We start from the raw sequence: 16,786 nt of genomic DNA on the forward strand, positions 1-16,786 counted from the left end.
TATATCCCTCTATCTCATTCCCATCTTCCCTTGCGAGCCCTCTATCTTCTATCAATCCCACTCTCGGAGGTGGTCTATCCATTAACAATCTGTTTATCAGATTGTCCTCCGACTCGCTTTCCTCGTCTTCTTCCATGAGGTTTCCTCCTCCTGACACCTCCCTCATCGGATACATTTTCTCCACCTCAATAGTCCGTACCCTCCAACGCTTTTCCTCCTCATCCCATTTGGAATCTCGCACTGCCCTTACCGATCGCGTCAGCCTTTGTTGACGCCTGTTCAAATTTCGGTCGTGTGCAGCCTTAATCCATGCATTAAGAGCCTCAAACTGTGTTGGTCTGGGCGAGGGTTTCAATGAGGACATGGTTGCTTTTAGCCGATGTAACACCTCTAATTTAAACGTCCCGTACCTCGGGAACTGCATTTCCTCATTCCCTTCCGTAAGCTTATTCCAAGCCCCAATCCACAATATCGTATGCAGCCCCACATTCGTTGCCATATAATGAGCTGGCGTACCCTCTGGGGGAGCCTCTTCCCCGTAATAATGTTCACTTCGTTTACGTTTAAAAATCCCTTTCAAACACTTAAAACACTTCATGATTTCTCTTTTCTCCGCGTTTGTTTACTTCCTGATGACTCTCCACCAATCTCAGCGCCGTTCTCACTAACTGGCCTATCCGTACGCGGCTTTCCTCCGACGTCACGCTAGCCGCCCAACCAGAGCGCGGCTCTAGCTAACGTCACACCAACCGCTCAATCAGAGCGCGGCTCTAGCCGACGTCACCCGTCCCCCTTCGCAGCAGTTCCCCTCCTTTCTCAGCTCGTCTCCTCGGTCATGCACGCATCCCATTCATACTCTGAAAAATGATTACTTCCATCCAAGCGATCACCTTTCTTTGACTGTACGCCCACAGTCTTTCTGTAGTTGTCACCCTAACTTGGCGAAATGTCTTTCCGTTTACTTCCAGACAATCGCCTTCTCCGATAGGTTACTCACACGCAGTAACTTTCGACCAGCGTCCGTTACTCATACACTCACTCTTACACTCCCCCTATCTTGGATCCACGGCGGTCAATGGTACCTCGTGACCTCCGTACTATGGTCGACAACTACCCTGGATGTTCGATACACCCAAAACCACTTAAGCTCTGGCCTGAACTTAAGATTTCACCAGTTCACCCGTTTACCAGGTTACCAGTTTACCAGGTTGCGCGCGCTCACAACCTTCTCTCTTTCACACTACAGGCATTCAACTCCGCAAGACATTACAATACAAATACAACACAAAACACCGCAATCTGTTCACGCATGACCCTTTTTATACTCACTCTCCGATACTGCTGCTTTTCTCGCACCGTCTGCACCTTTCGGCACACGATTCTTCCGCTGCTCGTCTCTCGGCGTCTCGGGCCTTGGGGTAAACTAACCTCTCTAGATTACCTTCCTCAAGAAGATAACCATCCTCACTCTGCTACCAACTGCTAACTCGGGATTACTGGTTACTAATTATCTTACCAAATCCCATTTCCTGTCGACTGAATCGTTGGTACCTGTCTTGAGTAAAAGGTAATCTCGCAGTAAACAATCAATTTAAGAACTTACACCACTCTAAATGACCACTGACCAAAATTAAGTTTTAAAGATTTAATATAAAGTCAAAGATAACTGAAGATACAAACTTCTCAAAATGAGATTCAAGAGGTAGATCGGTATCACTATGAACATGAACTTTTTGAATAGTCTGAGTCTGAAAAACAGAATAATAAGTACAAGTTCGAAAACCATCAGCGTTGCCAAAATGGATACAAGTTGCAACCTCAAAGTCATTACAGAAAAGAAAATTAAGGTTAGTCTGTCCCTACACTATATTAAGTGACATCCCTACTTAGCAAGATCTTAACCCTCTAGGTGTCAGCCGTGGTGACTTCCTAAGAAGATCACGCACTTCTCTTTGTCTCTTCTCTGATAATGGGTCTCTCCTGATCAGCCTAACTGCCTACCCATCCGCTTCCTTAGGCTCCCAAAATCATCTGCTCTCCTCTCCTCCCGGGTCACTTTCCCTAATACCAAATCACATTTCCAATAGAAACGCCCCTTGAGACGCCCCTCACGTGGTACATCTTTGCGCGGTAAACTCCATGATGGTACTCTTGAAGACCCTCGTTATAGTTGACCTTGGTTCCCAGGCGGCTTCTTCAGTGCGCTGATACCCCCTGAAATTCCTGGAAACTCCTACAGGCCTGCGCAAGGCGCCACTGAACAAAGTCCCTTTCATTCGAGCTGATTAGGACCCTCGCACCTGCATACAGCTCGTCCTGCAGTGGGCCTCAAATTCCAGACTTCACCATATCTTAGGCCATAAAACACTCTCAGAGCTCCATACTGGACACCTCACGACCTCTCCTCTAACGAGCACATGACGATTTAAACTACATGACATTATCTGTTCTGGCCTACTTGATTTACATGCAGCAGGTTCCTGCACTCTTAAAACGTTAACTTGATTTAAACAGCAAACATTCTTAACTAGCATACGTTTCTAAAATAACACATCTATAAAGCATATACTTTTAACCCTAAGTTCAATAGTACATTTTGAAAGAACCATGTCAACTTTATCTCACATTATTTTAGCAGCACGTTCAGGTTTGCTGTGAATTGCCCTAAGGCCTACACAAAATACTGGAATCCAAAGTTACATTTAATTCGGACATGACTCTTTTAACATGAGAGAACCATGAGGTTTTCACATATACTCCAACATTTCTACATTTAATCTCACACCGTTATAATTATGGTTACTCTACTTAACATTCTATACATTTCGCTATTGAATATAAAACACTCGTGTGCAAAACATGTTTAAACTAACTACGTGCTTGTAAATATGGCGTACTTATACATTTTTTCAAACTTGTGCTCTCTCAATACAAAGGAATATTGCAGCATATTCTACTTGTCGTCCTTTCCTTTGGTTTCATTTAGTGCAAAGCCGGATCACACTAGCTTTGTATGAGAAACTATCTTTGGGTGTTTTCACTGCTCCTGCTCTATTGCTCCCCCTTTACATCAATAATAGGGGGTCTGGTGCTCCAAGACCCAGCCTACACTCCTCAACTTTAAGCGTAAAATGTTGCAAGCATAGCCTGGATAGATATGCTGTCGATAGTGGTAATTTAACACGTCTCAGTCCCTTTATCCGTACTACACCACATTGTGTGATCCTGGACGCATCACTCTCGCCTTGTTTTTAAAAAGTTCTTACAAAATCAAGAGTCATTTGAAACGGGTTGAACATGTGAAGCACTGGATGAGAACCAGACGCGCCAATGTGTACATTAACAGTCATTTAAGCGTCTCGACGACGCCCCTGGCTACCCTCTGTCCGAATGTACTTTTTGGGCTAAATATTCTGTCTTTGCGTTGTTTAATTATATAGTTAGCTATGGTTAATTGTTTCTAATCAAAAGTTCCTGAATCCACCCCGCTAGAAATATTTCCTAGCTCACTAAAGCTACAGACAGCTTTCAAATCAAAGGTGTCAGACCTAATTCCATTTATGATACAATCCTGTCACCTGGTGGCTATTGTGTAGAACTACACCCTACGTTTTTATTGTCGGCATCCCGGGAAAATCATAGTGTTCGTAGTCTGGGACTATTGCCCGACGCAAAATCCCAGAACCCTGAGGGGCAGATTTACGAGCCACTTTTGCGTCACTTTTCCCATGTTAAAATGACGCAAAAGTGGCGCAAGGGGCTTGTAAATCTGCCTCTGAGTTCCTTGCATTCTCATTTTACTAAACTGCGGGATCCAGGTCGAATCACGTTGTCCACCACCAGAGGCCCGTTCCAATGTCCGACAAAACTGAGGGCCTGAATTGGATTTTGGCGGACGGTTTTCTTTTTTTTTGTCACAAACATGAAATTTGTTCTGTCAACCTTACTGCAAGTGCACTGTGGCACTTTTAATAAGACGGATGGGATATTTGTCACGTTTGTGACCGGAGCAACCATCCATACAACTTAAAATCAGGCCCTGAATATCTACAAACATGTGAGCTCCTAACATTAGGAGCTACTTAATGAACATACGGCATGTTAGCATTTGTATTTAACAGTGTTTTTTATGGAGTTTACACACGTCGTGAACCTCCCCTGCTGCTCCCCCTCCCACTGAGAGATGTGCCTGCCTCGGGCCTTGCGCTGCTGTGTACTGATGCTTCTGTCCTGCTTGCCTGTTGACAGTGTTTTGTCTTGTAACTAACCTTCCCTCACTGCTCTTGCCTCCCTCGCCACGCGCAGCTGTGTATAACATCCGGAACCTGAGTGAGACCAGCTTGACCCAATACGAACTGGACAGTAAGTCCGACCTTTTCATAGCAATGCTTCATGTGAAACGATAAAGGAACGTGAGAGTGGCAGCAGAGTTACACTGGCCTTTGGTGTACGTGGCTGAAATGTCAAGACAGGCCTGGGGGGAAGTCAGTTATTTTAAGTGGTGCTAATTCAGAACCTGCTTGTATCCTTGAAGAGAGAGGGACCTGTTGAGATAAGTCACCCCATGGATGCCCTATTTAGATTCATATATTTATTTAACATTACTTTAAAAAAAAGTGAATGGTGGTTTTGGTGTTTAATGCTTTTAACTGAAATTAATGTAGAACTGTAGCTCCTAATGAGTGCACTTGGAGCGATAAAAAAGTGTAGAGTGGGGAGGGTCCCAATAGTATCCAATTTCTCTCACTTGGTAGCTGATCCAAGAATTACCCGTTTTGCTAATCCCAGCGTGGTTTTAATATTGTATTTGCATTTACTTTATTTTTAGGCCTAACCTACTACCCTTTAAATGTGTGCATATTATCCTCAATCACTTCCTTCTTGTTTATTTAAAATCTATAGTTGGTTAAAATGTAGAGCAAAAAGTCTCCTTTTCTTTTATTTCACAAGTTAAATCTTCCACCCTTTCCATTAGTTCAGCCACACTTCGCTTTATTCTGTCATTTTTTATAAAATATTTACTGATACTAAATTGACCAGGATTAGAACTCTTGTCAAAAAAGGAACTTTTATGCATTCATCTGCTTGTTATTATGTTCATGTGTCATAATATGACACTTGTTTGCTACCAACAGTGGCTCCTTGTTTCTAGTCTGTTGTCCCCTGTTATAGGCAGACCCTTCTTGAGGCCCTTACAGTCGAGCCGTCTACTGTGCATTGTTTTATTGTACTTCATAGTGTGACTTCACATTTCTGTACATAAATCATGTACGGGCTTTATCAGTTGCTGTAGTGAGTTGATACCGACCTGGCAAAACATTCTGCCCGTTTGCAACAATCACCTTTCCTTGGAGTCAGATTTCCATGTGCGCCCTCCTTTAGTTTTAATTTTTGCTCACTTAATGTTTGCGTTTCTTGGAATGGCTTCCATTTTAGAAGCACTTTCCCAGAATGCCATGCAGCCGTGACGTGACAGGCAAGGCAGCATTTGGTGCTGGAGTATGAACTGCTGCTCTGTGCTGGATGTTTCAGACAGCTACTTCTCTGTCAGACAACGAGATTGATATGTTTGTTCTTTTTCTGCAGCCCAAAGGGTTTGGGTCTTTAAGAACCCACATGAAAACAGAGCAATACGTTTTATGAAAGCCTTGCTGGGATAATGATAGGAAATGTTTCTTGTCTGCCTGGCTGATGTCTGATGGAAAAGGCCAGCATGTTTGATGTTTGCTAGCTAACAAGGAAAGCATGGACTGCCATACTCCCAAATCTTGTGCTGTCAGTAAACTAGTCTATTAGAAGTAAAGAAGGTATAGGGCCCCTGCCCTGAAGCTTCATTCATTGCTGTGGTCGTGAATCCTCATTGGGTAACAGCAGCAGTGACGAAGGCAGGAATCCGATACGAACTTCCTTCGTGCCGCAGTATCCTGATTCGCGCGCTTGCCCTATTACGCAGGGATCTGGGAGGTCACGTGGTCAGTCCTGACTTAGAATGCTCCAGTCTCATTGTGCACTTTTGCAAAGCCCTTATGTCAAGCATCATCTTGTGACTAATGTACTTGACTGTGCCATTCCTTCGTAGATCTCAGCAAACACAAGCGCTACGAGATCCGGATGAGTGTGTACAACGCCGCCGGAGAGGGGCCATTCAGCACACCACAGGAAGTGTTCGTTGGAGAAGCGGGTGAGTCAAACATGCACAGGTGACATTTTTATGTCTTTCGAATGGGATGTTGGGAGAGTGACAAAAATGACACAAAAAGAGAGGCCTTTTAGTGGGATTTTAACAAATAGTACCTGACACTCCAACAACTTTCCTCTGCCAATATCAAGGTTGTGCCCCTTGTTAAATATTACTGAGTGTTGTAATATTTTTGACTAGGATGTAGATTATGTCACTTTTGTATTTTGCATCAGGATGAGGGAGTGAGAACTAGACTGTCAGTGTTATGATGATGGACTCACCTTTCTCTGTCTTCAGGGTGATAGCAAACATTCATACATGGTCCCAGCCCCCTGGCATTGGTACCAGAGGCCTGGTCTTTGCTTGCACTGGAAGCTGGGGTAATCGGGGACTCAACACAACTGTGCACATTTTGGCCTTAATCCAGAATGACTGGTGGAATCAGTGTTATCCATTCTAAGACATGTTCTGGATAGAAGCATCATCGGATGTATTATGAACGTGTCTCCCAGAGAAGTGGGCATTTACACCCTTTATAGTACTCCTGGGCACATTGGTATTACAGAAGAAGTAGGTAAACCCACTGCATGCATGAGGTGTTAGCTCCTGTACAGTGTGAGGTTAGTATTCCATCATTTGCAATTGTCACTGCCCGAGACATGTCAGTTAAAGAAGCCCGTGAGGACCTTTTTACCACCATGTGTAACATGGCTGTGCACCTCTGGTGTATTACAGATGGAGTCCAGAAAGCCCTCACGGAACGCACTAATGGTACCTCACCCAGGAAGTGGGCACAGTTAGTACTCCTCGCCATGGTGACCTTTGGGAGAGGGCGTGGGTGGCCATGGGAAACTCCTTAATCAAGTGGTGCTGCCACATTCTTCACTACCTCAAGAGGGGGACCCTCCCTCCATCCAGACTTGCCCATTTGAGACACTGTCACACCATCATTATCCCAGCAGAGCAGGGTCCTGAGGGCTGCACGAGAGACTCAGATACACTTTGGCATCAATCATTCTGGTGTTAAAAAACAAACACCAATCTTTGGCCCTGTAAGGTATGTGTTGCTGAAAATCATGGATTCTCGCCGCATTTGTTGCTCCGACATGTGGTATCGGTCCTGGTACAACAAAGGTGTCTACCAATGAAGAATTAGGATGTCTGCATCCATTTCAGATTATTTGGGATAACCACTGTCAACATACATGATTTCACTTAGATTTAATATATGCAAATGTATGTTTTGTGGATTCTTGTAACCCCTCCCTTGCTCGTGACGGAGCCGTTCCGTCACGAGCCTCGGGTGGGCTGTGCTGGTGACGGAACGGTTCCGTCACGCCCCGCTCGCTGCGCCTGCGCGGCGTGAATTCCGCGCCTGCGCTGACGTTCTAATGGGCGGGCGGGTCCGTTATGGAACCGTTCCGTCACAAGCACAGCTCACACGAGGGCCGTGACGGAGCGGTTCCGTCGTGAGCGCGGGACCGCCGCGCCCCGCCTCCCCCTTAGCGCTGCGGCGGAATAGCCGCCGCAGCGAAGGGGTTAAGCGTTGTCTTGATCCAGCCATCCTTTCCTTGTTGAACAACCCTTTGCGATGCCATAGAGTTTCTATAGATTCATATTTACACATCTACTTCGTTCTGGTAGAATCCAGTCATATGATGGCAGGAGGGGAGTGTATGCAAATCTATTAAATATGTCAAGCTCCTTATCCAGTGTTTGTGTTTTACATTACCTTAGGCAGCACAAGAGGGTGCTGCTGTGTGGTGTGCTATCAGCAGACAGTAGAAGTTGCATTCACGTTCTATGAAAAGTAGCACCATGAAGAAGTAAGGGAACAACCCTTCTTGTCTATTGCAGCTAGGTTATGGAGCACCTAACCAGTCGACATCTGAGACCGTCTTACACAAGTGCCCCAGAGGTGCAATAGACGTTTGCGCCTGCTATGCGTGATCCCGGGGCACTTTGGTATAACAGAAGGGGTCTGCAGACGCTTGTGCGGCCACTTCTGTAATACTGAAAGCATTGGCACACATACAGCACCAGCGCTTTCTCAAGAGGGTGTTCCCTCATTTGCATCGGGGTGAGAGAATCTCTTTGCCTCTGCACCTGCGTTCTATTATAGATGCGGGCGCAGGGGCAAAGAAGCTGTCAGAGGGCTGATGGCAGCCCTCCAGAGGGCGGAAAAGGGGGCCCTTTGCCCGCCAGACATCCCCTTGCAGGTGGGTGCAGTCACTCACTGCTCCCGCCTGCAAGGGGTTCTCTAATCCACTTTAAAAGTACAGGTGGGTTACCGCCTGCACAGTGAAACACCGAGCGGCTGCTTCAAAACCCCTCAGTTTTCCACCTGAATGTGCAGCCCTGGGGGCAACACACCTTCACGGTTGCCTTAGGGCAGCACATTCTATGTAATGTGGCACACTTTCCCTGTTTGCGCCCCGGCGCACCTGTTTTAAGGTATGCCGGGCGCAAACAGGGAAAGTGCACCGTATACATAATAGGGCCCCTGTAGGTAATGCATTTTGTGACATTTAGGAAGGCTCTGAATTTATCCAGCTGCCGATTTGATTCTGCGCTTGGATAACGTTTAGATTAGAGCGCTAGACGCCTGCTGATCCCGTTGAATTGCTAAAGATAAATGAGGTGTCCTTCCACAGCGGGGTGTTATGATAGATTTACAAGCTTGCTTTTTCTGAAACCATGGCATTAGGTGCTAAACGCCTGTTGAAGAAAGACGTGTGTATGGGTTTAGGATAGAAAACTGCAGAACTATAGTTCTATAAGCAAGCAAGATAGGCCTTCTGTATCCTGTATCTTCTACAGATGCACATCTTCGACACGCATGAATCTATGCAAGATGCCAAACATCGGAGCCAGGGTTACTCCTTCTAGAACAGAGCCGTCTAGGAGGACTGGATCCATGGCAGATGTTTACATAGCCTGCCACTAACAATGTGAATGAGTGCCTTTTAGGTTCATTTTCTACAAATGTACACATTCATCTTATGTGGATAGTCTGAAAATCTGGTGTGGCCCTGACCCACCTGGACCTAAATTGGACACCTTTGTTTTAGAGTATGGAACTTACATAGATTCAGGTATTCACATTTCCTGTAACTTATTGACTTTATGCCACAAGATGACAGGAGATATTTGTGTGGTATGAGAATCTCTGAAAGATGTCAAGTTATTGATTCAATGTTGAAGGTAACTTACCCTTCTGAAGCTAAATCCAACCTGTGGGAGTTTTTGATCAGTGAGAATAAATTACAGTTATATGGGATATTTGGATCCAAAATCACATTATTCACTCTGCTCCAGCTTTCCAGAGTATCAAACTGACAATAAATTCCCCAGACTGGACATAATGACGCTCCCTGGGGTATAATATATTTCACTTGACCACCTCGTCATAGATTACATGTCCCTTGCCTATGGAAGCCTCAATCTACACTAATGTTGTTTTTTCTTTGCAGTGCCCACAGCCCCACCACAGAACGTCGCCATACAGACAGCCACTGCCACCCAGCTGGACATCACCTGGGAGCCTCCGCCTCCAGAAGCCCAGAATGGGGACATTCAAGGTTACAAGGTATGTTTCTGAGCTATCCCTCTATTGCAGGTGGATCAAGAGCCCTACCCCAGACTGGTACCTCTGAAGGACCGGTCCACGTGGCAGCCTCTTCTCCATGCCTACTGGCCTTGCGGATTGTCAACCGGTCTAATAATCTGCTAGATTTCCTTACAGCACCCTTATGCTAAACAACTAGTTGTGGGGACTCCCAATGACGAGTCCAAAAAATGTGCATATGATCTTATTTCAATTCAATAGACAAAAAACAAGGCCAAATCTTCTGATTCACAACATCAGTAGATTTGTTTGACATGTGCACTGTTTGTACGCAGAAGATGGTGGTGTGAATGGTGAAAAAGTGATAAAACCTTACAAGTGGGTGTGAAGTTATTGAAATCCCAACAAGAATATTTAACCAGTTTTTCAAGAAGTAGTTCTTGGCTGGGAAAAGAAGTCGATGTTTCAACCCTAACAGAATATACTGTGCTGGGAGCAGTGTATTCTGCATATAAAGATAGCATATGTCAAATGAATATACTGATGTAATGAATTATAAGATCGGGTTTTGTTTTTTCTATATTGACACAAGTCTTATACACATTTCGGATTCAACATGGGCTGGCTCTACAAGTACTTGATATTACTGTCTGTGTGTGAGGCCCAGAGAGCCAGGGCGTTCCTTTGTGCATCTCCCGAAGTCTGCTTTGGGTCTGAGAGTTGGCCATGTTATGTATTTTGTAATACATGCGCCACTGTGCTGGCAACATCATAATACAGGCTGAGAAGATCTACAAGAAGGTACTGTACATTTTTTCCTTCCTTCCTTTGTTCAAAATGGCTGGGGCCATAAAGCTGTAGCAATAAATCTCCCTCTTTTACCTTCGACGCCCACAAAGCTCCCCAGCTTGACTCCTCCACACAAGACCACCAAAACAGAGATAAGACTCCCTCCCAGCAAGATAGGATCTTGGCCTGCTCAAACAGAAACTGAAGCTGCCTTTCCCTGTTCCTAAAATAACAGCAACAAAAAGAGGACTATCATACTTTGGCGGCCATTTTAGACTGGTTTCTCTCTCTTTCTTGTCGTCTTTACCTCCCCTTCTTGGCAGCCATTTTAGACTGGTTAGACTGAACTTTCTTTGGTGGTTTCTATCCTTGGCAGCCATCATGGACTGGTCCTCTGCAATATATATGATCATGCCCTAAAAGCTGGTTTCTTTTCACTAATCTCAACTACCGAATGTTTGCCTTTTATTGCAGTATTATAGTTCTATTTGTACTTAATGCACTGAACGCTACCTCAGTCAGTTCTGGCTGCTCTCTAGTCTAATTTGTGACTGAGATTGCTTTTGCCTGCACATGTATGTAGGTCCGATATATCATTAGTATTATACGTCTATTTTTAAATTGTACACTTTTATTAGCGGCAGGCAAGGCCTTCATTGCGGCCTTTATTGCAGTACTATACTTCCACTTGTGTCTTAGATATATATACATGCACATAATTTAATTTAATCTACTTTTGCACCGATCGCTATTTGTATTGTATATGTATCTTCGTGTGATTAAGTGACCGCCCTATATTGCAGTTTTATACCTCTACTAGTATTCTATACACTCTGCGTAAACTGCACCCATTTCACTTTTCCCTCACCGGTTCTGCACCAATCGCTACCTCATGCTGCACCTGCACCTATCTCACCTTTATTCCTATCATTCACTTTTCGCTACCTCTTTTATTTGGTTCTTCGATGTCAGCTACTTCACGATGTTGCACTGATTATTTCTACCTCATTCACTTCGTTTATTCATGTAAGCTGCACCTAGCCACTTTCTACACCTAGACTACACCGCTGCTACCTCTTACATTCTGATGTGTAAATTTGATTACACCTAACCTGTTCTACCTCTCATATTTTGTACATGGTGTAAGCTGACTGCTACCTCGCATATAGGATACATTATGTAAGTTGCACCGTCGCACTGTTTGTTCCTGGATGCACTGACTTCTACCTCTTATACTTTTGGTCAATCACTAGTGTCACTCCTTTGCCAACGGCTGACAGTTTTTATTGTCGTCCTATCTCCTACACCCAACATCACAGCCTTTCTAAAATGGAGCTCAACGGCAAGCACACTTTTAGAATTAACTACCCTTCCACCCTCACCAAAAAAGCCACTAAACGTTTTAAACATAACTTCTTGAGGTCGCACCCTGAAACACCCTTTGCCGACACCTACTTCTCACCGGGCAATGGAGCCCTGAATACTGATATCATCTTCCACACCTCACGCAGAGCCCAATGGAGAAAAGCGTTCCTAACCCTACTTACCGTCTCCACCACCAGGAAAACAACTCATGGCCTAACTCTCTCTATCACACCTTCCCGCCTCTTCCCTGGCAGGGCTACCATTACTATCTACAATAACGGGATTGTCCTAATTCAATCCACGGACAAGAACCTGGAACTACTAGACAACCTGTTCCCCAAGTTCAAAGAGCACCTCTCCAAGCTGCGGACCCCCACCCAGAACTCCACCAGCACTATCACCCCTAACGTCGCAGCCCTCACCTACAACACCTCTACCCCCAGCACCCCATTAAATGGCCCACCTGCTGTTAACGCCCCACACTCCCCAAGGACAGTCACAAATGTCTCCACCTCCTATACTAGCTGCCCCTCTAACATGACCCCTTTTACCCCCACTCATACCCCCCATCCCTCTCCCCCCTGACATAACAACCCCCACCCACAACACGCCACCATCTGAACACACCACCGCTCGGAGTTTATCCACCCCCCCTCCCATCCCCCCCACGGCAGACCCCTCTCCCTCCCCAGCTCCCTCCCCACTCTCACCCACGACACTCTCACACCTGACATAACAACTCTCACCCACAACACGCCACCACCTGATCACACCACCATTCGGAGCTTATCCACCCCCCCTCCCATCCCCCCCACAGCAGACACCTCTCCCTCCCCAGCTCCCTCCCCACTCCCACCCACGACACTCTCACCCTCCCAACAAAACATACAGAACATACCGCCTCCCCTACCTTAGCATCCCCCTCTCTCCCACCTCCTATTCTCAGCCCTCACTACCCTCCTGTCTCCCCCACTGTCTTCAGCCTTCACTCACTCTTCTATTCACCAGCACCGTCTCTCACTGACGGCACTACCTATGCCTCCCACCCACCGCCTTCACCGCCTACGTCACCCACACCCTTCGCCCACAAACACGCCCACACTTTGAATGTCATCCCACTCATTAGCACCGCAGAACCTTCCAACAACGCTAGTATATCCCCCCCCTCGATACCCTGCCCGCTTTCCAGCTCACTACTCAACCAGTCACCAATGGCTCTCACCACCAACCCCATCCCCAATCCACCTACTGACCTGACTTTATCCACCCTCCAACAAGTCAAAGAGGATATTCTACAAATCAAAAAAGATGTCCACGCAATCAAAGACCTTCTCTCCTCACAGCCCAGTCTACCTCCCACCATCCCTCTACCCTACAAACGACGCACCCTCCCTACATACCCTCGCCTCCAACGACACCCGCGCTGGCCGACTATCCCCGTTCGCAATAACTCCCACCGCCCCCGTCGTGTCCTCAACCCACTGTCGGACCGCGACCTATGCTCTCTCCGATGCTCTTATGGCCCAGGTCCGGTAAAACACATATCCAACACACACATCCCCATACCCACAATTCTTACAAACCCTCTGAGGCTCCCAACACTCAACAACAGAGGTTCCGTCCCTAACAACCTCAGAAAAGTTCCACTCACTCTAGAAAGCTCGACCACCCTTCTCTCTCCCAAACTCAAATGCATCCTACTCAATTGCAGATCGGCCCAGAGACACTCCTCTGACATCGCTGATCTCGTCTCAGCTATGGATCTGGACCTAGCCATTCTAACGGAAACGTGGCTTACTGAAGCCTCTACCCCGATTATGGACATACTAGTCCCCCCCAATTATCACATCATTAGGCTGGACAGGTCCCCTGGCAAGACGGGCGGGGGAATTGCATGCATTTTTAGGAGCAACCTCTCCGTTACTAAAGTCAACTCCCCCTCCCTTTCCTCCTGTGAACTCCTCTGCCTCGACATCACCAGCGAGGGCAAACAAGTTTGTGCTTTACATCTCATCTATCACCCGCCTGGTGACAATCTCATATTCACCCAACAACTCATGGACATGATCACTTCCAATGCCGGTCGGCAGACCACCCAAGTCTACCTGGGTGACTTCAATCTCCACTGGAACGATCAGAAAGACACAGTGGTGAATAGTCTCAAAACTTTCCTTAATGCGCTTGACCTCACCCAAATATGCGATAGACCAACACACGACAAAGGCTCGATACTCGATCTCATCATCGCCAAAGAGAACTCTACACAACTGGAGGCGATCCAACCCTGCGACTGGTCAGATCACCTCATTATCACCTTCTTTATCAATGAAAAAGTTAAACCTAACCCGGCTCAACCAATCAAATCCAAAACATGGAAAAGGGACATGAAGAATCTTAACCCCTCTACCCTGCCTCCACACATCGGCAATCTCCTCCTTCCCCCCTTAGGTGCCTCGGATGTTCAATCACTGACCGACCACTACCTTGACTCTATGAATACAATAGTCAATGAAGTCGCCCCACTGCAGCTGAAGAGAGTCTCCACCAAAATTTCTAACCCCTGGTATGACGATAGACTCAATGACGACAGGCGTACTATGCGAATGGCAGAGCGCACCTGGAGATCGGACCCTTCAGCACTGCACCTCAAAAGGCTTAAGAACAAGAGAAATGCCTACTTCAGGAAAATAAAGCGCACAAAGTCGGACTTCTTTAGCCGCCAGTTGGACCAAGCAAAAAACAGGCCAAGAAAGCTGTTCGAACTAATCAAGACCCAAACAAAGACACAACCCTTACAATCAAACAGCACAACAAGCGACACCCCACACTGTGAAGCCTTCTCTGCTTTCTTTAAGCTAAAGTCTGACAACATAAGAAATTACCTCATCATGGATGTAAGCCGATTCCCCAACCACACCAGAATGTCTAACAGTGGGAGAGGTGTGGCGCCGCGGCCAGGGCGACTGACGCTGGAATCTGGGGATCAGGGTTCGATCCCCGGCTCCGGCGGCAGGTTAGCCCAGCACTATGTGACTCTGGGCAATAGCTCGCTTAATCTTCCTGACGGCCCCCAGCGCCTAGAGACCCTTACGGGTGATTGTGCGCTTTACAAATGTGGATTATTATTATTATTATTACAATCAACCTAAAAACAAGGCATCTTGGCTGTACTTCGATACCTACTCGGAAGAAGCAATACATAAACTGCTCCGCACCTTGAAGCCCTCTAATCACCTCACAGACCCCCTACCTGCTAATGCTGTAAAAGACTTCATCCCCTTGCTCCTCCCTCTCTGGACCAAAATCATCAATAGCTCCCTACAACAAGGCCTAATTCCAGACTCCCTCAAGGTGGGGCAAGTCACGCCTATACTCAAGAAACCTACAGCTGATCCATCTGACCTAAACAATTACCGACCCATCACCAACATCCCCACCCTGGCCAAACTGCTGGAGAAATGTGTCCAACTCCAACTAACAAAACACATTGATCAATTTGACCTCCTCAACCCTCATCAATCAGGCTTCCAAGCGAAACATAGCACGGAAACAGCTATTACACACATAATTGATGACGCCCTCCAAATTCTTGATCGCAATGAGTCCTGCCTCCTCATCCTTCTTGACCTCTCTTCAGCATTTAACACGGTCAAACATGAGAACTTGCTGGAGCTGCTAAGCACTAGAATGGGTCTATCGGGAACTGTTCTCAAATGGTTTTCGTCCTTCCTTCACAACCGGTCTCAGAAGTTCAAGATCGACAAAGTGCTATCTACACCTGTGCCTGCAGATCTAGGTGTCCCACAAGGATCCTCCCTCTCCCCCACACTGTTCAACCTCGTCATGGAACCGCTCGCCACCTTGCTCCAAGCTTCCAATGTCCAATTCCATATGTACGCCGACGACACACAACTTTACCTAAAGCTGCAATCCCCGGAAGATATCAAACACCTGAACTCCACACTTATTAACACTCAATCTTGGCTGGCCGATAATCACCTCAAACTAAATGCTCTGAAAACTGAGTTCCTACTCATCTCACCCCCGGCGAAAATTTCCACCACCCAAACCTGGCTCAATAACCTAACAGCACTCAATGTCCAACCTACCATCGTGGATTCGGCGAAATCCCTAGGCATCACACTCGACGCCAAGCTCAACATGCAGCAGCACGTTAGCAATGCCACAAAAGGAGCTAATTTCCAAATCAACACACTGAGGAAAATTAAACCTTTCCTCCCTGCCGAAGACTTCCAAACTGCTGTACAAGCTCTAGTCATCCCTCGAACAGACTACGGAATTGTGGCCCTCAGCGGACTCCCGCTATCCACAACAGCACCCTTAAGAGCCTCCCTGAATGCTGCCGCGAGACTCATTACTGGCTCAAGAAAACACTCGCATATATCCCCAGACTTAAAGTCTCTAAAATGGCTGCCTTTTGAAGCTAGAATACAGCTAAAAATTGCAGTTATGACACACGCGGCCGTGCACCACAATGCACCCAACTACCTCGCTCAAAAGTTGTCTATATCAGGAGGTTCGAGATCCAATAGAAGTACAAAAAATCTACTCCTGAAACCTCGTAGATTCCGGAAAGAGAAAACATACAAGCGCTCCTTCTCAGGAATGGCACCCAGGATCTGGAATGCGCTCCCTCCTGAAACCAGGCTTATCTCCTCCACTGCACTCTTCAAGAAAGAGGTGAAAACCATCCTTCTGGCCAAGATCTCCTGAACCTTATAGGTGCTGGATCAGAGACTCTGCATTGCTCTGTATCTCTGTTCACCTTGTCCTTTGGCACTATACTTCTACTTGATGGGGGACACTATTACGCTACTCTCTTAATACCGACCAATATATGATACACTTTGGTTTACTGATTC

At 46.4% G+C, this 16,786-nt stretch overlaps 1 protein-coding gene across 1 annotated transcript in view; it reads left to right on the forward strand.

Annotated features, from left to right (window-relative positions):
- The window catches only part of SDK2 (sidekick cell adhesion molecule 2), a 702,247-nt gene that overhangs the window by 549,348 nt on the left and 136,113 nt on the right, over nt 1–16,786 (forward strand). Inside the window, exons 34-36 of the mRNA XM_078654263.1 lie at nt 4,306–4,362; nt 6,080–6,181; nt 9,655–9,770. Coding sequence (XP_078510389.1) covers nt 4,306–4,362; nt 6,080–6,181; nt 9,655–9,770 — 275 coding nt within the window. The remainder of the gene's footprint in view (nt 1–4,305; nt 4,363–6,079; nt 6,182–9,654; nt 9,771–16,786) is intronic.

This window comes from Lissotriton helveticus, chromosome 7 (genome assembly GCF_964261635.1).
Source record: "Lissotriton helveticus chromosome 7, aLisHel1.1, whole genome shotgun sequence".
In the NCBI taxonomy this organism is placed as follows: Eukaryota; Metazoa; Chordata; class Amphibia; order Caudata; family Salamandridae; genus Lissotriton; species Lissotriton helveticus.